Source organism: Mustela putorius, unplaced genomic scaffold, assembly GCF_011764305.1.
Source record: "Mustela putorius furo isolate JIRA1106 unplaced genomic scaffold, ASM1176430v1.1 tig00004013_pilon_pilon_pilon, whole genome shotgun sequence".
NCBI classification, from domain to species: Eukaryota; Metazoa; Chordata; class Mammalia; order Carnivora; family Mustelidae; genus Mustela; species Mustela putorius.
Genome location: NW_025422151.1, coordinates 982,031 through 1,006,585, shown reverse-complemented (window position 1 = coordinate 1,006,585; position 24,555 = coordinate 982,031). Strand labels below are relative to the sequence as shown.

The window sequence follows — 24,555 nt, the reverse complement described above, 5'->3', positions numbered from 1 at the left end:
TTTGCAAATGATATAACTGATAAGGGATTGATATCCAAAATATATGAAGAATTCATGCAACTCAACACCAGAAAAACAATTTGATTAAAAAGTGGACAGAGGAACTAAACAGACATTTTTCCAAAGAAAACCTATAGATGACCAACAAGCACATGAAAAGATACTCAACATCACTAATCATAATGCAAATCAAAATCACAGTGAGCTATCATCACACCACTCAGAATGACTAATATCATAAAGACAAGAAATAGCAGATGTTGGTAAGGATGTGGAGGAAAAGAAGCCCTCGTACAGTATGCATGGGAATGTAAGTTGGTGCAACCATTGTGGAAAACAGTATGGAGGTTCCTCAGAAAATTATAAGCAAATATCATATAATCCAGTGATTCTACTACTAGATACTTACCCAAAGAAAATGAAAACAGTAATTCAAGAAGATATATACACCCTTATGTTTATTGCAGTATTATTTACAATAGCCAAGATATGGAACCAACTCAAGGTCAACTGAATGGATAAAGAAGATGTGGTGTATATAGATACAATCAGCTATTACTCAGCCATAAAAGCAACTGGAAGTTACCATTTTTGAAACACTGATAGACCTAGAAGGAATTATTATGCTAAGTAAATTAAGTCAGAAAGAGAAAGACAAAAATTATATGATTTCATTTATATGGGAATCTAAAAACAAACAAACAAACAAACAGACTCTTAAATATAGAGAACAAACTGGCTGTTGCCAGAGGAGTGGTAGATGATGGTGGGGGAGGGGTGGGCAAACTAGGTGTAGGGGATTAAGAGATACAAACTTCCAGTTATAAAATAAGTCATGCAGGTGAAAGGTACAGCATAGGGAATATAGTCAATAGTCTTCTTAAAAAAAAAAAAGATTTCATTTTTTTCATTTCTAAAACATGCATTCTCAGTGCTTGCTAGAAAATATGCTAATGTGAGGTCCACATATACCAGATATTTGGGAATTTCTGAACAAGTTCTGAGTTTTTTGAACATAGTAGACATTTAGTTAGCATTTTATGGATAAAATTGGAATAGTAAAGAAGATATTGGTATAGAGATTTTTAAAAGTTTAGGATCTAAACTATTTTGAAATTACTATCTTATTACCATATTATTTATGTGAACATTTTTAGCAAACTGCTTAAATTTGCTCCCAAGGGAAGGGATTGGTAATATATTTTTTATATTCTGCCTCTTCCCCCTTGAACATTGCCATGTGTGTAGCAGTTACTCAGTGAATATTTGTTCATTGATTGGTTTCTTTGGAACTGTAGTCTCTAAATAATAATAAAATAGAGGTTTGGGGTGCACTGGATAGCATGTGTGGTCATAGAAAGTTACACAAATACTTAAGCTTACATTTTTAGTGTCGTTGACAGCATAAAATAGTTTTTGATCGGCATATTCTCTAAGTTCTTCTGAGCATTTTTTCTTGTAATATTTGTTAAGACTTTAGAGTGTACGACCTAATTTTAATTTAACAAGGGCTATAATTATATGTTAACTGTTTTTCAGGTGAATGCAGAACATTGACCCAAGAATCATGTGACATATCTCCAGTATTAACTCAGGCTATGGAAGCCCTGCAGGATAGACCTGTCTTATATAAGTTGGTGACTTTTTCCTAATTAAAAAAAAAATAAATCTGTTTTTTCTTTGATAAGTTATGCTAGCTTTCAGTATTAAATTTATATACATTAGTTTGAGTAATATAATTTACAGTGATATTTTCATATGTGTATCATTGGAGCATCAGCTTATTTGCTCATTGTGTATTATAGAATGCCATATGGAGGGGAAAAGCAGGATGTCCCTATATCTAGACTACCCTTTATTTATGTAGAGGTTAAGGGGCTTTTTCTCAGTCTGTCAGCTCATTACTACCTTAGAATTGCATGAAACTAAAACTCCTTTATCAATCCTTCCCTAGAGAGAAGGAGGTCAGATAGGGGACTGAGAGATATAATTTCCCAGAAATGAAAAAAAGAAAATTTAAAATCAGGATTCCATTAATAAGATTCAAGAAAAGAAGGAGTTCAGGTGTTTGATTCAGTAATTTATGCCGGCCAAGAGATGTATGATGGTGATTTGTATAAGAACTACATGCATTATTAATTGTTCACATATTTTTATTCTATATTTTAATTTTATTCTTTATATAAAATAGAAGTAAATTTTTATTTTTAATTTCTGCAGTAGTATGGAAATAGGGAGATCAATTGGGGAGTTACAATACTGGAAACAGAAAACTAGGGGACTCCACATAGGCATTCAGTTCAGTCTTGCTCCGAGTCATGTCTTTCAGAGGCTTGTAATAGTTTTAGAGTATCTCCCCATTATTCTTTCTGATTGGAACATTGCTTAGCCTATAAGTTTTCAGAACACAAATGCTGGGACAGCTGTGTAAAATAATAACATTCCATGAGTACTTACTGAGTACTTACTCTATGTTAAGCACAGTTCTGTGTGCTAGAGACATAACATCAATTAAACTCTGCCCTCAACTTGCACATCCATTTTAATGACTACAGTGATTGCTATTTTAGAGTCCCTGTATCTGGTGCTATGTGGCTCAAGTGTTCTGTGCTAGGGGAAAGGAATGAACATTAGGGAAGGTTTCCTCTGGGAAATAGGTTTCACGTGAGTTCTCAAGGTTGAATAGGCATTTGTCAGGAAGAGAAGGGAATTGAGAACATCCCAAGTTGAGGGAATAGCAGGTGCAGAGATGTGGATTGTGAAACAACATGTATTTCCGTGAAATTGATTATAAAAGCTTACATTGGCTGCTGTATTGGCAGCAAGAGCTGCATCGTGATAGCTCTGAACGTGGTGCATGGATATGTGATAAACCTTGTTCACCATGGCTCACCAGCTCAGCAGATTTTATCTACCTTGGAATTTCTTTCCCAGCCTTTTTACTTTCAGGTATTGGTGTTTAATTATGAGAGTCTTTTAGTGCTGAAAATATTTGGTTTTGAAATTTGGTTTTGATTTTAGTCAAGTGTTACATTGTCCACAGATTCATATTTGTTCACAGGGTTAGTCTTTGTTTAAAAAAATGCCTTTGTGTTTTGGTCAACTGACTCCTACCATATAAATATATTTTTACTAAATTTTGATTCTCAATAAACACTTGGAAAGGAGCAATATTGCATAATAGTTTAGAAGGTGAGCTCTGAATTAGATTTTTTGGCAAGCCCCTCTACTTTCATAAACCCCAGTTTCCTTAAATGAGGATAAAAATAGTGCCTATCTTACAGGATCTTTGTGAATATTAAATTGTTCACATCAGGTGTTTAGCATAATGCTTTGCTCACCACTAAATATTAGCTATTATTTTTATTTTGGAAGGAGATAAACTGGAAAGTTGTCAACCACAGAGGGATATTTAAAGTCTGTTACGACCGCCAGGAAAAGCTTGAAAGACATGGAATAGAACTATAATGGGCAAAAAAGATTTATTATTGAAGGGATACATGCCAGGGAATAGGGAAGGCAGCGGTGCAGTTGGGAAGATTGTAAGAGGCATTTGAAAGTTAACTTGCAAAGGAGGAGGATTTTTAAGACCAATTGATTCTCATAAGATGAATGTTAAAAAAGAAAATTGGCCTTTCATTAAGTAATCATTTATCTCCAAAGTAGTAGTTTCTTTAAATTTAGGAAAAATTTAACAATGTATCATGTTAACCACCAGATGGCACTATATGAACTTTATTTAAGTAATGTATAAAAGCTTCACTGACCTTAGTCTTTCTCAAAAGAGTAGGTATCCTGTGCAAGCAAAATGGTAATTATTGAAGTCCTTGAGAGGAGTTTCCACCCAGTTTTTATTAGGCAGTATGTAACTGTGAAGTGCTAATGAATTATTAATTTTTAATAAATCAAGTATAGAAACTTCTTCATAGGGGCACCTGGGTGGCTCAGATGGTTAAGTGGCTGCCTTCAGCTCAGGTCAGGTCATGATCTCTGGGTCCTGGGATCCCTGGGTCCTGGGATTGAGCCCACCTCAGGCTCCTAACTCATTAGGGATTCTGCTTCTTCCTCTCACTCTGCCTCTCCCCGCTGCCCATGTTCTCTCTCTCAAGTGAATAATTTTTTTAAAAATTTTTTAAATTTATTTATTTTTTTCAGCGTAACAGTGTTCATTGTTTTTGCACCACACCCAGTGCTCCATGCAATCCGTGCCCTCTTTAGTACCCACCACCTGGTTCCCCCAACCTTCCACCCCTGTCAAGTGAATAAATTTTTTAAAAAATTTTCAAAAGAAGAAAAAAAGAAATATCTTTTTTAAATAAATAAATTTATTATAAGTAGATTGATATCTTCCTTCCTTTGGTCCACCTTCAGAATATAAAGTATTAAAGAATGTAGTAATTTGCTGATTTCTTCATTCTTTATGTTTTCGTTACATTTCTTGGAGGCTTTTACACTATTCGTTAATTTGGTTTTGACCAATATTTTTCATATTTTAATTTGCTTTTTGACCAGATTTTTTCTTTTTTTGCTATAGACATTAAAAATGAGGAGTTTAATTTTTAGTTTTAGCTGGAGACATTTTAGAATATTTATATAATTGTAATACCTTCATAAAGCTCATTTTGAATTTTTGACCTTTGTTGGGAAATAATCTCTTTTTAGTCGAAGTATTCTTTCTCTGGGAAAAAGTGTTTCACATATATGGATGTCATTGAAGATTCATTATAGTGCTTGCTGGTTTTGCTTCGAATTATATCTATTGTTGCAGGGAGATTAACATTCATATTAACGTATATGTTTATTTCATATAATTATAAGATCAGAGTCCAGTGTTTGTCAGGCTTGATAATTCACCCCTACCCCCATTTAAAATGCCAGTGAATTCACCGGTTTCTAACACAGCTTGTGGTCATAGTAAATAGACCTAGAAACAGAATTTACATTGCTTCTGTTTATTGTGGGTTTTGAGAATGAGTTTTATGTATTTGAGAAGTTAAAAGTTGTGAATTTTATACTGTAAGTAATCATCTGATTAGAAATGATTGCATAGAGTTGGTGATCATTTAAAGGAATGCATCCTTTACACTAAACATACAAATTTAAGAGCACGAGGGGAAAAAAAAAAGCAAAGCATTTTGGTTCTAATTTGTTTTAAAACATAGAAAGTGCTTACAAGGTCACTGCGTGCTTAGAGCTTGGCGGGATAGTGCATTTCATCTTGACATATGGCTAGTATGTCACTACACAGAATTTCAGAGCTGTTTCCTTTTAATTGAAGCCAAGCACAAAAAAACATGATCTGGTTTCTACTGAACAGCCCTTAAAAAGGTTCAGATTCCTACAAATTTGTAGATATTGACCACTTCACTATACTTTCCCTTTTATTTAAAAATATTCCCTCTTCCAACTTTCTTATGTTTAAAAAATGTGGATTTTATTTTTTATTTTTAAAGATTTTTTTAAAAAGTTTAATTATTTTATTTATTGAGAGAGAGAGTGTGCATGTGAGCAGGGAAAGGGGCAGAGGGAGCAAGAGAATCTCACGCAGACTCCCTGCTGAGCATGGAACCAACATAGGGCTTAGTCTCATGACTCAGATCATGACCTGCGCTGAAATCAAGAGTCGGTTACTTACCCGACTGAGCCACCCAGGCATCCCTGAAAAAAATGTGGATTTTTTTGTTCAATCAGTAGCATGTTAAAGAAAGCATTATAGCTTTTACAGTAGTGGAAGAAATTAATTCTTTTGGAAACCCAAATCCCAAATTTTGGTAATTTGGTTTATATGTAAGGTAATTCTTACATATAATTCTTATTATATATGTTTACATATATATGTAACATATGTTACATATGTAAGGTAATTCTTACAAATAATTCTTATTGTGAAGTCTGTTGTCAGAAACTCTAGAGATTTAAAAGTTCATGGGTCTGGAATCCACTGACATTGGATTGCGATAAAAATTTCTTTTTTTCCTGTGTACTTTTAAAATGGCAAGAACTTTGAATGGTGGTGGGTGTAAGGAATTGTGGTAATAGTGGGAAACCAAGGGTGATTCTAGTCAGAGAAATGTGCACTCTTGGCAATTCCAGGCCATCCTGTGATTTCACCCTGAATTGATCTCCTAGTTTAAAGTTCTCTTTCGTGTAAACTCCATCACTTTAGGAAGTCTTTTTTTTTTTTTCTTTCAACCACAATTGATCACTTCTAAATATACATTAAAAAGTTTTTACTCTGTATGCCTCATTGGTCAGTAAATTTAAAGAACATGTGTCTAGTATTAGAGTCAAAATAAGCTTTTAGGTATGAATAATATGTTCAGGAAAGTTTTGATGGTGGTGAAAAAAAAAATGTTGTTCTTTGGATTGCAGAGTTCTAACTGTAAGCAGTTTTCTGAGAACTAGATATAATGGCCTTTGTGAACACTAGAACATCATGTTTTGGGCTCCAAGGTTACCAAAACCTAAAGAATCACGGATTTTCACCTTTCCTTGATTTTTACTTTTACCAGACCCACTGCTCTGTCCCTTATTGCCATTGCCCCTGTTATCAATCCCAAATTCCAATGTTCTTTCTGAGGAGTAGTAAAAATAGGGAACTTTAGACTGACTTTTCATTATGAGAAATTTATTTCATAAATATTTTTTGTTGTTTAAAAACAGAATTGCTTAAGAGAGTTGTGTAAAGAAGCTGTAAATGTCTTGCTTATCCCAGAAATTGCATGAATAATTGGATATACCCATTAAAAAGAAACACATCTGTTTTTCAAATAACTTGTTTCTTCTAGGTATACCTTAGATGAATTTGGAACAGCCAGAAGAAGCACTGTTGTTCGTGGATTTATTGATGCTCTTACAAGAGGGGGCCCAGGAGGCACACCAAGACCCATTGAAATGCACTCCCATGACCCTTTGAGGTATAGTAATCAGACAGTGTTGGAATATTTGATGTTTTTCTGAAGGAACTCTTCACTAACATTTAGGTTTTGCACTAGATATGTAGGAGATATGTTGGCTTGGCTCCATCAAGCTACTGCTTCTGAAAAAGAACACCTTGAAGCTCTCTTAAAGCATATAACTATACAAGGTGGGTCCTCTGTTGTTATTCCTAACGTCTAAGTATAGAAAATAACCCAGGGCTTCTCTGTTTCTATTTTTACTGCTGTCAGCTTCACAGAGATAAACTCTTCACACCTAGGTGTCACATTAAGCACCCTACTTAATTTTCCTCTCTGATTTCCCTTTTCTGCTAATAGGCTTCTCTCAGCATCACTTTCCTGTCACACAGCCGTTCACACTCGTGTACTGGTCCCTTGTAGCCTTCCCATAGCAGGCCTAGACTCCCCTGCCTCACTTTGAAGGCACTTCTGGAGCATGTAGCATCCACTGTCTCAGGTCTTCCATGCCCCACTTTAAAGGCGAGAGGTGGTATTACGGTATTATCTTCCTCTTAACTATGAGTAATCAGACTGAGTTTGAGGTTATTAAGCTATACTGCTTCTTTTCTACTACCCAACCATTTTATTCATTCTTATGTGACTGTTTTAAAGTTTTTGAATAACTACTCATGTAGTACTAATTGTACTAAAAGTTTTGGTCTTGCTTTAAGGAAGACAAAAATGGATGATTTTTGAGTCACTTTGTCTGTTACTTATAGAATTTCAGATCTTCTTAGTATTGTGACTACAATACTGAGGGGTAAATGGAAAATGAAGATACTCTATTTTTGATAGGAATTAAAGGGAAATATTGTGACTGGTATCGCTTGACTGTGTTGCATTGCCCAGCCCCATGTCCTTCAGGTTCACAACGTGATCTCCAGGAGAGGCTAGTGTATAGATGGGGAAGATCCTTACTCACCCTTCCTCATTTTTTTCACTCTTTGATACACAAATTAGATTCAGCGGGTATGTTTGATTGGCACAAGGTCTGAACTTTTTCTGTTAACCTAATTAACCTAGTTTAAAAGAATGAATTTCTTAAAAGATGTTCTAGTGAAGTACAGATGAGAGGCAGTGTGGAGAGGTCGGAAGATTATAGATCAGAGGTGGATAAAATGGGTTATTCTTTGGGAATGGCTTCATTCTTCCAAGCCTCAGCTTCTCTATGTGTAAAAAAGAAGGCGGTTGCAGGCAGTAAATGCCAAGTAGACAGGAGCTTGGCAAATAGTATTTAGTTAATGCCAGTTTTTCTGTTAGATTACAATGTGTGCTTTCCATCTTTATAAGCTCAGCTTCTGTGTTCAGCACTCCTGCCCAGATTAAGACGTTTGTAGAACAAATACTAACACATCTTCGCATCACTTCCTTCAGTTAATATGTTTCCTAGTCATTTTTTCCTGTGACTCATACAATTACTCTTTTTCACAAAGAAGTAATGTTCATTTTATTAGTCAGCAGCACAATAAATTAACAAGGCTCTAGACCCAGATATTAACGTAATAATGTCCTAACAGATACTGAACTTAATAAAATAATGTTGTTATTTTAAATGTTTGTAATTAGTGCCATTAATCATATGCATTATTGTTTCTTAGTTTTTTGAACGTATGTGTAATATGGAAAAAAAATTTTCAGTTATGTTGTAATTAATTGTAGGTGTTGAAGAAAATATCCAGGAGGTTGTTGGGCACATTACTGAGGGTGTGTGTAGGCCTCTAAAGGTAAATATTTTGTTTTTTATATATGTTATATGGCATCTGGCTAAATATTTCTATGAGTTTAAAAAAAAAAAAAACCTTTTAACAGCTTGAAGTCAAGCTATAGTTTTCTCAAGTTAATACATTAGTGTAAGATAATAAAATACATTTTAAAATAATCATTGTCAATTTTCTTTCTAAGGAAGAAAATTTGAAATATTCTTAGTTTGCATATATTCACTTATTTTTCTTACCATATTATGTTTTCCATGGTAATTTATGTTAATAAATTGAGAAAAAAGTCTCTTGAAATAACTAATCTATGAACTCTCTCTCTTTTTTTTAAGATTTTATTTATTTTTTTGACACAGAGAGAGAGGTCACAAGTAGGCACAGAGGCAGGCAGAGAGAGAGGGGGAAGAAGGCTCCCTGCCAAGCAGAGAGCCCGATGTGGGGCTCGATCCCAGGACCCTGAGATCATGACCTGAGCCGAAGTCAGAGGCTTAACCCAGTGAACCACCCAGGCACCCCAAATATATGAACTTTTAACAGTTCTTTTCTTTTTTTTTTTAACAGAAATTTTCTACGAAATTGTTCCATTTGCTATGTTTCAAGCATTGTACATTTTTTGTCTATTATAGCAATAAATTATGATAAATATAAGGATAAAATAACATATATAGGTTTTCTTATCAATACTATTTGTAGTACAAGGAACAGAATTTGAAGTCAAACTTGGGTTAGAATTTCCACTTTGCCACTTAATTGTGTTCACTTATTCGACTTGCCTCTTCTGTTGAACCTGTATATAAAAACCTACCATGTGGCACCTGGCTGGTTCAGTCTGTTAAGCATCTGCCTTTGGCTCAGGTCATGATCTCAGGGTCCTGGAATCCAGCCTCTTGTTGCATTGGGCTCCCTGATTAGCAGGGAGCCTACTTCTCCCTCTCCTTCTGCCCCTCACTGCCCTGCTCCTGCTCTCTTTTTTTCTTTCTCAAATAAAAAAAAAAAAGAGAGAGAGAGAGAGAGAGAGAGAAAGCTACCATTAAGGGTGGTTGTGAAGATGAAATGAGAAAACTGTGCAGATGAAGTACATAGTTCCTGACATCTACTAGGCCTGCAGCAGATGCTATTTTTCTCTATTAGTATATATGGAATACTTTGTAGTTGTTGGTTTACTTTCCTTGTTGATTTACTTCAGTTTAGTATGCAGAAATTGAAATCCAGAAGGTTTATCATTTATTTTTACCAATAACTAATTTTAAAACTGATTTTTTTGTTTGTTTCTAAGATTTTCTTTGGTATCTTATTGTTTATTGTAGGCAAGAAAATATCAGACTGCACACCTTTGTAATAATTGATTTACAGATTTAATTGTTACTGTAATTTGATCATTTTAGGATTCAGTTGCATATTCAGTAAATAAATAGCAAAATATTTGAAATTATTTTACTTAGTTCTCTCAAATGAAATATTTGCCATAGTTTGATTTTCAGACATTTATACTTACGTAAATGTCGCTTGTTTTGTATACTAGCAGTTATTGAAAAGATTAAAAAAAGAAAGGAGAAAATAAAAATATTTCTCTTTCTACACTTTGCATATTTTTTTCCTAACTACATAGAGTTAGAGGGAACTTGGAGTCATAACAATGAATAAATTGCATTGGTGAATAAATTAGATTTTATCTCCCTTATTTCCCTCTACCCCCTTCCTTAGTTAGGATATTATGTTCCTTTTATTGCTGATAACTTTTTTTGTTGTTGTTAAAGTGATTGTACACAATATAATTCTAGAATCTGAGGGTTGGAATGGACTTTAGTGTTTCTTGTTCTGGTCTGAGTAAGAAATGTTATTATGTTATTAAAAATATTAAATTAATAACCTTGCTTATATAAAGAAATTTATGCCTTTGTTTTAAAATGTACTTCATTTCATCTTCCTAAAAGTTTATGTCCCAAAAGATGTTTATAACAATTGTAGGTCATTATTGTGACTGCCTGTGAAATTTTAATATCAGATATCAAAAGGTGAAGAAAAAACTAGTAAGCAAGCAAAAATATTTCTACTGTAAAATTAAAAAAAAAATCCTTTTAGTATCTGAAGTGACAGAAACCTTAGATCTTTTCATATGATAGTAAATTAAATGCCTACTCCAGAGAATATGTAACAGATATTTATAGAAGTTATGTGTCAAAATAGCTTGATATATTATATGATCCAACAATTCTTCTCTTCCTTTATATACTTATGACAATTTACATTATTTTCAGAATTTTCTTCCTATATAACCTCATTTGGGTATCCAATACTCAGTTGATATACTGTAGTTGTCAGCTGAGAAAACAAACGAAAACTTACTTTAACATTTTCGTTTGCAATTACAATCTGAAATTTAGTGACATTTTATATTCTAGTAATATAAAAATTTTTACATTCCATTAATTACATTCCATTAATAGAAATTTTTTTTGTCCTGATAAGCCATTGAACTTTTCATAATGGCATATGCTATTGGATCTTTTGGTTAAGTATCTCTCATTTGGTCTTGTTTCTTTGTAAGAGTGAATCCTTTTTAAAAAAGGGGAGATAGTGATTTTTAGAAGCCTAGGAAAAGGTTGTAATGATAATGAGGGATACACTTGCAAAACTGTGGATTTGGTTTACTCTACCCTGTATTTATCCTTTACTGTGTGAGTTACTAAAGCAGAACTTCCTAGGTAGTAATCTATAAATTTGTAAATGTATGCATAAGTTATTACTTCCAGTTTTAAAAATTTGTGTTTAAGCTTAAAATTGCATATGCTTTGGAGAAGGTGCTGTGGAGCATCAGTGTGAAGCCTGTTACTTTACAGGTATCTTCATTTCAGAGTTGTAGCTGGACTTAACCAGAATCAATGTGTTAAATCTTTGTATTTCAAGTCCATAGGTGGTAAAATGATATTTCTTTTATGTGAATGTTCTGGATTGCAGATAGATTACCAGCTAACATTTGAATTTTATCTCTTTTAATAAAAACTCAGTGTACTGTAGCTCTGAGCCTCATAAATTATGATGGGTTCTCTGCTGTTATAATTGTATTAGAGAAGAGCTGTCTCCAATTAATATCTTTTATATTTTGTCCTAATAAATACATTAAAATTCAGAAGGGATCACTTTTATTATTTAATATATAATTTAAATCACTATTGATCCAGGCCTTGGACCTAGAAAGAAATTGTAATATGTAAAATCATGGCTTTTCATGATTAATAACATATGTCAGTTAGCTCACTAGTACTTTATGCCAAAAGATGTATGAATTTCATAAACATATTCATGTAAGGATTATTTAATTTCTGTAGTCTAAGAGGGTTTTATATGCTCATATACATACATTTATAAAATCTGTCTTAGCAAATCACATATGTTGGCATTATGACATATTCCAAAATCTAAGTATAGAGAAACTTCAGTTTTAAAAAGGGTGTATTAAGCATCTGTTGTGTATGTACTATTCTACCAGATGCTGTAGAGATGTAAAAGAAGCAGAAAACACAATGTCTCTGTTTAGAATCTCATTAGGAAACAAGATGACACAATGTAAGCAGCAGCTCAGAACAGATATAATACGTAAATAAGCGCATTATCAGTGTGATTTAGATGGTATCCATTAATTAGGGAAAAGTAAGGGCAAGATCAGTAAGGAATGGAATTTAATTAAGATTCCTAGTAGTTAATCTTAAGAGAGATCAAGTTAACTTGGAAGTAGATCTCATTATTGCCCTGGTAACCATAATTAAACATATATGTTGGTGCTCATTTAAGCTTTGTCTGTTATTGTCTAATAAAAAAGGAAATTTGGTGTAATAGTTTGAAGATAAGAATTCTTTCATTATTTTTTTCTTCCTGTGTATTTGGTGGTAGAGCAGCATTTGCAGTGATAACCTGTTTTTCAGGGATGTAACAGCTGCTTTGCAAATAGTGCTGAGCTAAATTCCATTATAAATTGGTGAAGAACCTCAAAGTGACCTCATCATTGTATTATTTCTGGTAGCAACTGCCTTAAGCCAAATTCTGTAGGTAGTGGATCTAGGTTTTGTCGTTTATTGTTTGTTTGTTTGTTTGGGTTGTTTTTTTTTGTTTGTTTGTTTTTTTGGTTTTTTTTTTTTTTTGCTTTGTAGAGTATATCTGTGTTAAAATGTTTGTTATTTTACTATCCCCTATAATTTAATATTCAGAAATTACTTAGAGGGAATTTTGTGATTTCTACAATAATTAAATTTTATCTTTTTAAATGCTGTTTATACCACCTCTGATTATTGAAGGAAAGTTATGCCTTTAAGAAATTTTTATTTTTTTTACATGTTTTAATAGGTTCGAATTGAGCAAGTGATAGTTGCTGAACCTGGGGCAGTTTTATTATATAAAATTTCTAACCTCCTCAAATTTTACCATCATACAATCAGGTAAGGGAAATGGTTAAATGTGCTTTATTAAATCCTATGTGATACATCATTTCAGTTAAAGCATAGTATAAGGGTTTTTGTTTTCTGGTTTTTTGTTTTGTTTTGTTTTCACCATTTGTACAACAACTAAATATAACTAGAAGAACCTCCATACCCTATGAATCATTTTATATATATATATTATTTGTGGTATATTTTGAGGTCTGTTATTTCCTTTTCCTCTCTAAACATAAATGTACACACCCTCACACACATGGACATGCACACATATAGCTTATAACCGTGTAAGTTTATAGGGTAAGTATATTTTTAAACCTCTTGCTTTAGTAAAAGACATACATGGCACCTAATGTAACTATATGTTATATTCAAAATAGGGCACAATAAGTGACGTGTCCTATCCCCAATGTACATAATGTAAATTCTTTATCATTTAGCTTTAAATAAAATCTACTTTCTTTAAATAAAGCTACTTTCTTTCTATCTTCTTTAAATAAAAGCTACTTTATTTTATTAGGAACCATTTGTTTTCTCTATAATACAATCTTTGACTCTAAAGGGTGGTGGTATACACTTGAGCTTTATTATGTCACTGTAATACCTTATTCCATGCATAGTTGTGTTAAAACACTGTCCTTTCAAGCTATGTGTTGGGTAGTTTCCATATTAGTCCATTAAAAATGATTTAACAGTTACTTTTCTAGTATACTAGAATCAAGAACAGAAATCCAATTGTTAAAATCCAAGAGGGGTTATCCTAACTGATATATCCAGGAGAGGTACAGGGATCACTAGTTCAAGAAGCACCAAAAGACTATGGCAGTGATGTTACCTACCTTCTAATAGCTGAGGTTAGCCACCCAAAACTTCACAGCTAAGAGATGAGTTTCACATTTTTAAGCAAAAGCAACAAACCACAGGTTATAAAACGAATCAGAGATAGGATTTGGGTAGTCTTCCAACATTTGAGATACAAATTTATTGCCACCACTTTCTATGACTCAAAAGCAATAAATTAGTTTCAGTTGTGATGTTAGAGGCTTCCTAAAATAAGAGAATGGTCCATACTGAGGAAACAAAAGAGCAGCTAAAAGTAGTGAGCACTGTAACTAATGCTGTATTAGGAAAAAAATTATTTTTACATTATGTAGTAATACCCATGATGGTACTGCATGAAATTTATTATTTGAAGTTAATGATAACTCAGTTTCTAAGGCAAATAATGCTAAGAAAAAAATCATTTGGATTCTGAAGATAATAGGTTGCTTAGCCTCTGAGAATTATAATTTTTCTGTCTTTGAAGATGATGATTTTGAGGATGACATTTGGATCTTTTGATACATTTTTTTTCTAAGTACTTTTTTTTACTTGTTTACATATTTCTTCCTTTAGTTAATTAAAAAACAGATTATAAATGTCACTCTTCTAGATGCTAAAGAAATAGCAGTGAACAGAATAGCTTAAACATATACTCTAATGGGGGAAGAAGTATAGAATAATTTAACATGATAAGGGTATTGAAGAGAAATAAAGCAGGAGAAAGTAAATAAAGCATAGAGAGTGACCACATATGTTGGGCAGGTGTATGCGCATGTAGCTGTTTCAAAGGCCTTTTGGTGGAGGTGATGTTTGAGTATAGATCTAAAGAGCGTGAAGAGTTGGGCATGTAAAGATCTTATAGAAAAGTGTCCTTTACAGGGTATGGTCTGGCCCTGAGGCCAGAAAAAGCTTCCATTTTAGAGGACCAGAAGGAAGGCCAGTGGTTGGAGTAGAGTGAATGGAAGGAGTAGGGATGGATGAAATCAGAAAGGTAGGCAGAGGCCAGTTCATGTAGGACTTTATAGGCTATGGTGAGGATTTAGGTTTTATACTGAGTAGTCAAAGAAGATGTGTGTGGGGGGGGATGAGTGTTTCAGTGACTTGAGCTGATTGGTGATATAAGGTGACTCTGGGCATGTATGGATAATGTAGTATAGAGGAGTAAAGGGGAAAAAGGATGGTATTTAGGAAGCTGTGTTCTGAGCAGAGACAGTTGAATCAGAGGAGGGTGATAGTCTTGGAGGGGGTGAAAAGTAGTTGTCTCCAGAGATAAAAGATTATAATGGACTAGAAAGGGTAAGATGTGAGGAGTCAGGGATGAATTCTTGGCTTTTGATTTGAAGTTAGATGAGTGGTATTGTCATTTGCTGAGAGGGAGGGAGGGTTCTAGAGAGTACAGTTTGATGGGAGTGGATGGGTAATGAAGAGTCCAGCCCACTTTTGACTGTGTTGGGTATAGCATCCCTATGAACATTCAGTGGGAGATGTTGAGTGAGCAGATATTAGGGAAATCAGGACTGAACCTATAAATCTCGTAGTTTGCAGTACATAGATGGTATTTGAAGCATTTAGACTAGGTAAGATCACTTAACGTGAGTGTAGATAAAGAAGAGGCCTAGGACTGAGTCTTGGGAAACTCTAATATTTAGAGGTTAGAAGAAAAGAAACCCACAAAGAAAATTGAAAAGGAATAGCCAATGATGTTGAGGAAAAGTGGGTGACACAATTTTCAAAAATGTTTTCCATCCTATACACTAAAACTCCAAATGGATGGATTCTATCAGAAGGCCATAGTAAACCAAGAAAAGGAATATGTAGAATCCATAAAAACAAGGAATCCAGCATACTTTGATTACATTTCCTTTCCTGTAAAACTTTTTCTCTCTATAGTTAATAATTGCTTTGTTTTTGTACTTGTTTACTTTCCTGTGTCTTTATCACTATTTCAGAACCAAACTTGTAAGCAGACTACATTTTCTCACCATAGAGTCAAGCACATCAACCAGTCCTTCCCAACTTCTCTCTCTTCTCCCCTTCTCACATTCATCTTGGAGACCCCTTTCTCTTCCTTCAGTCTGAATTGGTTGCTCTTTAAGCCTAGTACAAGACTGACACAGGGTTTTGTCTTTTTTATCAGCCTGTTCACTCCTTATGTTGAAATCCCTGATGCCTTGGACAGTTCTGAATAGTATTTACGTGCTTGTAATAATGTAAAGATTGAGTATTTATTCACCAGAACCCGATTACATAACCATTAGGGAGCCTGGGAAAGATGAAGCTTGGGTATGTTGTCGTGGGGGATGAGAATTATGTAAGAGAATTTAACTCTCATCATCTGTAGCGGGGCTTTTCTATATAATACCTAAAATTGAAAGATGTAATGGGAGGATAAGCACATTGGGTAGAAATATGGAGTGAAATACAAAAAGGATCTACAAGTATCTAGCCCAGTGACTGATACCTAGTGAGTACTTAGTAAACACTAGTAAATTCTAGATCTGACTAATTGCCAAATATGACTGATAACTCAATTTTTTAAAAAAAATGAATGTACACATAGAAGATATGTGTATCTTAATTTTCATTAAAATACCAGATACACATAGAAGATATGTGTATCTTAATTTTCATTAAAATGCCAGATTCTGCAGTGCCTGGGTGGCTCAGTCAGTTAAGTGTCCAACTCTTGGTTTCAGCTCAGGTCATGATATTAGGGTTGTAAGATCGAGTCCTGGTTGGGCTACATGCTCAGGGGAGAGTGTGCTTGAGATTTTCTTTCTTCCTCTGCCCATCTTTCTGCTTTCACTCTCACTCCTCTCCTCTCAAAATAAATAAAATCTTTAAAAAATACAAAAAATAAAAATAAATAAAAGATCAGTTTCTGTATGTATCCATTTATTGTTTTCCCCCGTTGCTTGGGATGGTATACTTTTATTCAGAGGCATACTTACTTTTATTTTATGTGTAGGCGTGTATGAGAATTTCTTTCAATTTAGTTTGGTGTTTTGCTTATAATACTTTTAACCAAAATGCTTTTTTTTTTAAGAGGAAGGAATTATGGCTGCCTCTTTAGGAATTTGTTTTACTTTGCTATTTGCTTTCTATGTATATATTTTAACTATTAATTTGCTTTGTCTGCATTAAATATATAAGAATTCATTCCGGTTTGTTTCAGTTTCAGAATGTATTGAAATATGTAGATTTAGTATTTGCTTTTATAATATATGTAGCATATCAGTTTTCTCTAAATTTGCTGATTTTCTTTTTGCTTAGTATCATCTGGTATTTGTCAGTGCCATTATATTTATTTTGAGACATCTTTCACATTAACAAAAACTGTATCCCCTAACATCACATTTTTAAGTGACTGTCAGAACATGAATTTGGAGAATAAAATTGGGAATTGTTTTATATACATGCTTGTCTTACATTTTGGCAAAAATGAGAAACTCTTTGGATAGGTCTAAGAAATTTCATAGAAAATTAAGGCGTACAGAATGTGCTAATAATTAAATATTTTAAAATACTGCCAGATTTTTCATAATTAGTCTAAATACACTGCTATTTAGGCAGCTGTATAAAAATTGAGAAACTATAAATTGGATATGGTGTAAGTTTTAATTGAAAGAATAACTCTGTTAATAAAATTTAAATATTTTATGAATAGAGCTACTGATAGAATGGCTTCCTTCAAATTAAAATTAAGTCTTGGATAATCAAGAGATGAATTTACTGTCATAGAGAGAGAAGGATAGAGAGTTGGATTTGTGTATTGAGTGTCTGTTTTTCTAAAAGAGATTGTGCAACATTGAAACCATTTGTTCATCACCTAACTCAAAAAAAACACAAAACTTTATGAAGCTAGAGTAGTTGTTGTTAATTCACAGTTTATATTCTATATACACACTTTTACTTATATCTAGATTTTTTATTTATTTAATTTTTTTGTTTTGTGTTTTGTTTTTAGAGCAAGAGAGCATGGGTGGGGGGTGCAGAAGGGGCAGAGAGGGAGAGAGAATCTCAAGCAGGCTCCATGCCCAGCACAGAGCCTGACGTGGGGCTCATTCTCACAATCCTGAGATCAGGACCTGAGCTGAAATCAGGACTCGGTTGCTTAACTGACTGAACTACTCAATTGCCCCTAAATCTAGATCTTTTAAAGGAATTGTATTCAGTTAAAGAATTGTTTTAGCTGCTGTTTTGCAACCTGAAATATTCTTTGCTTTTAGTGGCATTGTTGGAAATAGTGCAACTACATTATTGACTACCATTGAAGAAATGCATTTGCTAAGCAAAAAAATATTCTTCAATAGCTTGAGTCTTCATGCAAGTAAATTAATGGACAAGGTATGTTTGAAAAATTTGATTCTTATACTATGTGAGGTGAATCTTTCACATTTAAAAAAATGTTTTTACAGTTTTTACTTTGGTGACAATTTTTTCCCATTCCATACAATGTTCTCTTGAGTTCTTCTTTTGAACGACAAAATTTATTTTGAGATGGCTTTACTGGGTCTAGGTCACTAGATGAGGTCACTAGAAGTCATGTTTAATAAAAGTAGAGTTCACAGGACACACAGTCTTGGGAAACCCTAACATTTAAGAGAAGAAAAGAAGCCCACCCATGGTAAAATGCTGAGGGAGGTTGACGGAGGCAAGAGAAAAGGGAAAGAGTTTACCAGAAGAGCCAAAAGAATAGAATTTTAAGAAGGAGGGCATTGTTAATGACAGATACTGTACAAAGAGTTCTAGTAGAACAAGGATAGCAGATTTGTTATCCTGAACAACATATAGATGATCCATGACTTAACGAGAACGATTTTAGCTGTTTGGTGAAGACAGGAGCCAGAGTGCAGTATGTGGGAAAGTACATGCATGTGCATGTTACACAAAACTTTACCAGTCGGAAAACATTTGTACTAAAGACTGAAAATATAATATAGTAGGCATTCATATTATGAAATTTGAAAGAGAACAAAGCACAATGGTAAAAGGAAAGATGAACTTAAATTTCTGTGATCCATTAGAAGACAGGAAAAAAATTGACTTTTTGAGAGATCAACAAAATTGACAACCTTTTAGCAATTTTTTAACTGAAGAAAAAATAAAAAATTAGAATATCAGAAATAATCAGAGATTAGAATTAACATTTATTAGGAAATACTATATTAAAATACAGCAGTTTTATCCTAAAATAATCAAAATCTGAATTGAAAGACTGATTTCAAGACAATATATATTGACAAAAAGAATGAAAAAGAAGTGGAAAAGTTGAATACACCTTGCAAGGGAAGAAAAACTATTAAAAAACATACTGCTAGGCCTAGTTCAGGTTATACAAATAGCTTTATTCACATCTACAAACAGATAGTTCTCCAGAATGTAGGAGAATGTAGAATACTTCCCAGTTCATTTTAGGTGTTTTAATGCTGATGTAAAAGTCTTTTAAATACAGTTCAGAAGTGAAAAATCACAAATCAGTCACTTGACGTTAAAAAAATACATATATAGTTAAAATACCTGTCAAGTTGAATTCAGCATTTTATTAAAACCAAGTATGGGTTATTCTCAGAAATGCAAGAATGTTTCAGTGTTAGAAATACATTAAATGTTTCAGTGTTAAGTACAAAAGTGTTACATTAAATTGTTGGGGGGGGAGGAATCTTAGTAAATAAGAAAGTAAAAATACTTCCTTAATCATATAAAGGTAAATAAAATTAAAGCCCACATCATAATTAATACAGACATACTACCAATATGTTCTCTTTAAGTCAAGAAAGAATGAGACAAGAATGTTTGCCAGTAACATTTTTAAATAATAGAAATACCAGATTAAAGAAATGAGAGCTATAAGTATTTCAAAGGAAACATTATTTATGGATGCTATGATTGTCTACTCTAGAAACCACAGAGAATTAATTGAGAAGTTGTAAAACAAGTAAATGGATTTAGAAAGTTATTTGGTGACAAGGTCAATGTATGAAAATAAATTTTCAGGGAAAGTGACAAAGTTGAAAACACCAGTAATCTATCTCCCCACCTAGACAAAAATTGCCCTGGCAGAATTTGGCTAATATCATTATTTTTGAACTCTGGTGTCTAATGGAAACTTGCAATGTTTAGGGGAAGGCTTGGTCAGTAAATTGTGATCAATTTTGGTCAATTTCGACTTAGCACAGTAACAATTACCTACCTTCCACCCTCTGGTGCCATGCAGCAGGCAGCTGTGTGCTTGTTCCTGGACCACCTTGCCACACAGCTTATTGAGCCAGGGCTGGCAAAAAAGAGACTTTCCTCCAAACCTCAAGGGGATCTGTGCCTTGATCACACAGGTGCAAAGAGGAGGGCCATTGTTTTTACACTTCCCCCATTGTTGCAAACACCTCCTGAGCCTAGAATGACTTCCTGGGAATTTCAATTTTTCCCACCCCCTTAGTTTTTCTTTCTTTCTTTTTTTTTTTTTCTCCCCTTTTTGAGCTAGACATTAAAGAGTAGGCATTCAAAAGCAACTCCATACACAAGGATAATTAGAAAGTAACCACACATGTCCAGGGAATGGAGCAGCTCAGAAGAAAACTGAGAAGATTAAGGTTACATCTCAGGCTGATCCTTGGTACACTGATAAGAGTTTTATGAAACCAAAAACAATAACATAATGGGACACCCTGAGAAATGGGGAGAACCTGCTTTTCAGAGTTGGCAAATTTTTACTTCGAAATGTTCAGTTTTCAACAAAAAAATTACAAGGTATACAAAGAAAGAGGAAAGTATAGCCCATTCAGAGCCAAGAGACAAGCTGGAAAGCTGATAGTCTGCAGAACAAAGCCAGTGGCCCTGTTTGGCCAGGGAACTTGGGGTATAGGTTGGCTTGAGTTAAGACCACAAAAAAGTTTTACTAGCTTTAGAGCTGCTTTCCTTCTGCTCATGGCCAGGGAAATTAGTTTGTATCCCTGTTCATTGCAGAATGTAACCTTCAGCCTGCTCCACCAGGGAAGCTAAGCATGTGGGAAGCTGTGTAGCCCATCCACTAGCCATTTGTACAATGGCAGTTGAAGAAAGCAGAGCTCATGGCTTCTGCTAACTGTAGAGCAAGTCTTGTGGCCTCACCTAACCAGGGAGTTCAGTATGTACTCTTGCCTGATTTTGATACCCAAACAAAGAGCAGTAGAGGCCCTGGGTTTTGTCTTGCTGCCCTGACAGGTCAGGGTAACTAATCCATAGTCTTACCTACTGCTAGGCATAGTACCCAACCATGGCTGTCTAATAAACTTGATGAGGGAACCCAGACAACAATGGAGCTCCTCCTTCAATCTCACTTGGGCTGAGAATCAAGCCAGCAATCATGTCCCCCTGTTCTCAGCCAGTGGCATACCCTCACATCCCTATCCTCAGAGCTCAAGCAGTTGCCTTGTCTAAAAGTAAACTCTAAAAGGAAGTCCCACCTGCTCAAGGATGGTCTTTATTAGCAGACATGCCCAGAAACCCCAAACCAAGCTGACTGGTGAAGAACTATCTCTGCCAAAGCAAATCTGCAAAGTTGGGAAAAGAAGCCTACTTACTCATACGCACATACATCAATGCAAGGAATCAACGATCACAAAAAAAAAAAAAAAAAAAAAAAAAAATCAGGTAAATATAACACCACCAAAGGAAATTAATAAAGCTTCAGTAACTGCACCTAAAGTAATGTAACTCTGCTGTCAGACAAAGAATTGAGCATAACCCATGTGAAGAAGTGTAGTGAATAAGAACACATAGACAACTAAATTAGGAAAACAATGCATGAACAAAATGAGAAGTTTAAAGAAATAGATTTCTTAAAAACAAATCCTAGAGTTGAAAAACACAATGACTGAATGGAAGAGTTCAATAAAGGAAGGATTAATGACCTGGAAAATAGAACAATTGACATTGTTCAGTCAGAGAAGAAGAAAGGAAAGAAAGAAAGGGAGAGAAAGAAAAGAAAAAAGACAACCTAAGGACTTATGGAACACAATGAAAAGAAACAATATTCATATCATAGGAGTTTCAGGAAGAAAAGAGAAAGGCATAGAAAGTATATTTAGAACAGTAATGGCTGAAAACTTCCCAAATCAGGGGACTAGAAATAGATATCCAGATGCATGAGGCCTTAAGGAACCCAAATAGCCAGACCCCAAATAGGACTATACCAAGTCACATAATTGAAAAGTCAAAGACAGTGAATAGAAGTAGCAAGAGAAAAAGAAATGTAACATACAAGGGAACTTCTCTAAGATTATGAACAGAATTCTCAACAGAAAATTTGCAGGCCAGGAAAGAATAGGGTTACCAGTATTCAAAATATCAAAAGAAAATAACTGTCACAATAATTACTTTAAATGTAAACGGATGAAATTTTCCAGTCAAAAGACAGAGAATGGCTGCATGGGTAAAACAGGAAAAAGAACCAATGATAACAAGACTCACAAGAGAGCCACTTTAGCCTTAAAGACATAAATAGACTGAAAGTGAAGGGATGGAAGATTACTTTCTGAATAAGTGGTAATCAAAACAAAACAAAAAAGCTGGGGCACATATACTTATTTCAGACAAAGTAGATTTTAAACTAAAAACTGTAAAAAGAGACAAAAGTTACTATATAATGATAAAGAAGTCAACCCCTCAAGAAGAGATAACAATTGTAAATACGTATGTGCCCAACATTGGAGCACCAAAATTAAAGCAAATACTGACAGAGCTAAAAGAAAATGTAAATAGCAATACAGTAATAGTTGGGGACTTTAATACCCCATTGTCAACAATGGATACATCCGGCAAAGAATCCATAAGTAAACAGTAGATTTGAACACTATACCCAAAAGGACTTAATAAATAGATGCAGAACATTCTGTCTCAAAACAGTATACAAGTTCTTCTCAAGTACACAAGGAACAATTTCTAGGATAGAAATAAGGGTACAAAACAAATCTTAGCAAATTCAAGAAGACTGTAATCATACCAGCTATCTTCTCTGACCACAATGATATGAAACTGAAATCAATAACAAAAGAAAAACTTAGAAAATTCAACATGGAAATTAAATAACACACTCCTGATCAACCAAAGGATCAAAGAAGAAGTTAAAGGGGAAATTAAAAAGTTTGCAACAAATGAAAGTGGAAATACAATATACCAGAGCTTATGGGATTCATCAAAACCAGTTTTAAGAGGGAAGTTCATAGCAATGAACACCTACATTAAGAAACAAGAAAAATCTCAAACAGCCTAACTCTGTATCATAAGGAACTATAAAAAGAGCGGACTGAGCCCCAAATTAGTAGAAGGAAGGAAATTAGAGCAGAAATTAATGAAATACAGAATAGGAAACAATAGAAAAGATTAACCAAAATAAAAGTTGGTTCTTTGTAAAGATAAAATTGACAAACCATTTGCTGGACTGACCAAGTGAAAAAGAAGACCGAAATCTATAAAATTATAAATGAAAAAGGAAACATTATAACTGATATCACAGAAATACAAAGGATCAAAAGATACTACTATGTACAACTGTATACCAACAAACTGAACAGCCTAAAAGGAATGCAATGTATAAATTAGAAAGAAATAGAAAAATCTGAATAGACCAGTTACTAGTAAAGAAATTGAGTCAGTAATCAAAAATCTTTCAATAAAGAAAGGCCCAAGACTAGATGATTTCGCTGGTATATTTTACCAAACAGTTAAAGAATTCACACCAGTCCTTCTCAAACTCTTCTAAAAAACTGAAGAGGAGGAAATGCTTCCAAACTCCCTTTGTGGTACCAGCTGTACACTGATATGAAAGCCAGAACATAACACTAATAGAAATGAAAACTACAGGCCAATATTCCTCATGAATATAGATGAAATTAAAAGGATCATTCACCGTGATGAAGTAGCATTTATCTCTGGGAGGCAAGGATGGTTCGACATATCCAAATCTATCTAATACATCACAAATAGAATGAAAGAAGAGAAACACGATCATTTCAATAAATGGAGAAAGAACATTTGACAAAATTCAACATATTTGTGATTTAAAAAAAAACTTTGAATTAAGTATAGAAGTAATATATGTCAACAATAAAGTCCATAAATTATGAGCCCACCACTAACACCATACTCAACAGATGAAGCTTTTCTTCTAAAATCAGGAAGAACACAGGACTGTCCACCCTTACCACATCTATTTAGTATAGTACTGGAAGTCTTAGCCAGGAAAAAAAAGGCAGGAAAAATAAATAAAAGGTATCAGAATTGGAAAGGAAGAGGGGAGTGCCTGACTGGCTCAGTCAGTGGAGCATGTGGCTCTTGATCTTGGGGTTGTAAGTTCAAGCCCCACGTTAGGTGTAGACCTAACTTTAAAGAAAAAAAGAATTGGAAAGGAAAAAGTAAAATTTGTCTTTATTTTCAGATGACATGATTTTATGTATAGAAAAGACTAAACTAAAAACATCTAATCAATAAATTCAGTAAAGTTTCAGGATACAAAAGCAACAAATAAAAATCAGTATTTTTCTGGGGTGCCTAGGTGGCTCAGTCAGTTAGGCGTCCAGTTTTTGTTTCTGGCTCAGGTCATGGTCTCAGGGTCATGAGGTTGAGCCCCAGGTTGGTCTCTGAGCTCAGTGCAAAGGCTGCTTGGAATTCTTC

The 24,555-nt window shown here is 34.1% G+C and overlaps 1 protein-coding gene across 2 annotated transcripts in view; it reads left to right on the top strand.

Annotated features, from left to right (window-relative positions):
- The window catches only part of COG6 (component of oligomeric golgi complex 6), a 79,004-nt gene that overhangs the window by 20,458 nt on the left and 33,991 nt on the right, over positions 1–24,555 (top strand). For both annotated transcript variants that reach the window (XM_004779236.3, XM_004779237.3), the window contains exons 8-13: positions 1,540–1,633; positions 6,789–6,917; positions 6,996–7,087; positions 8,598–8,662; positions 12,995–13,086; positions 18,135–18,252. In XM_004779236.3, the coding sequence (XP_004779293.1) occupies positions 1,540–1,633; positions 6,789–6,917; positions 6,996–7,087; positions 8,598–8,662; positions 12,995–13,086; positions 18,135–18,252 (590 nt within the window). The remainder of the gene's footprint in view (positions 1–1,539; positions 1,634–6,788; positions 6,918–6,995; positions 7,088–8,597; positions 8,663–12,994; positions 13,087–18,134; positions 18,253–24,555) is intronic.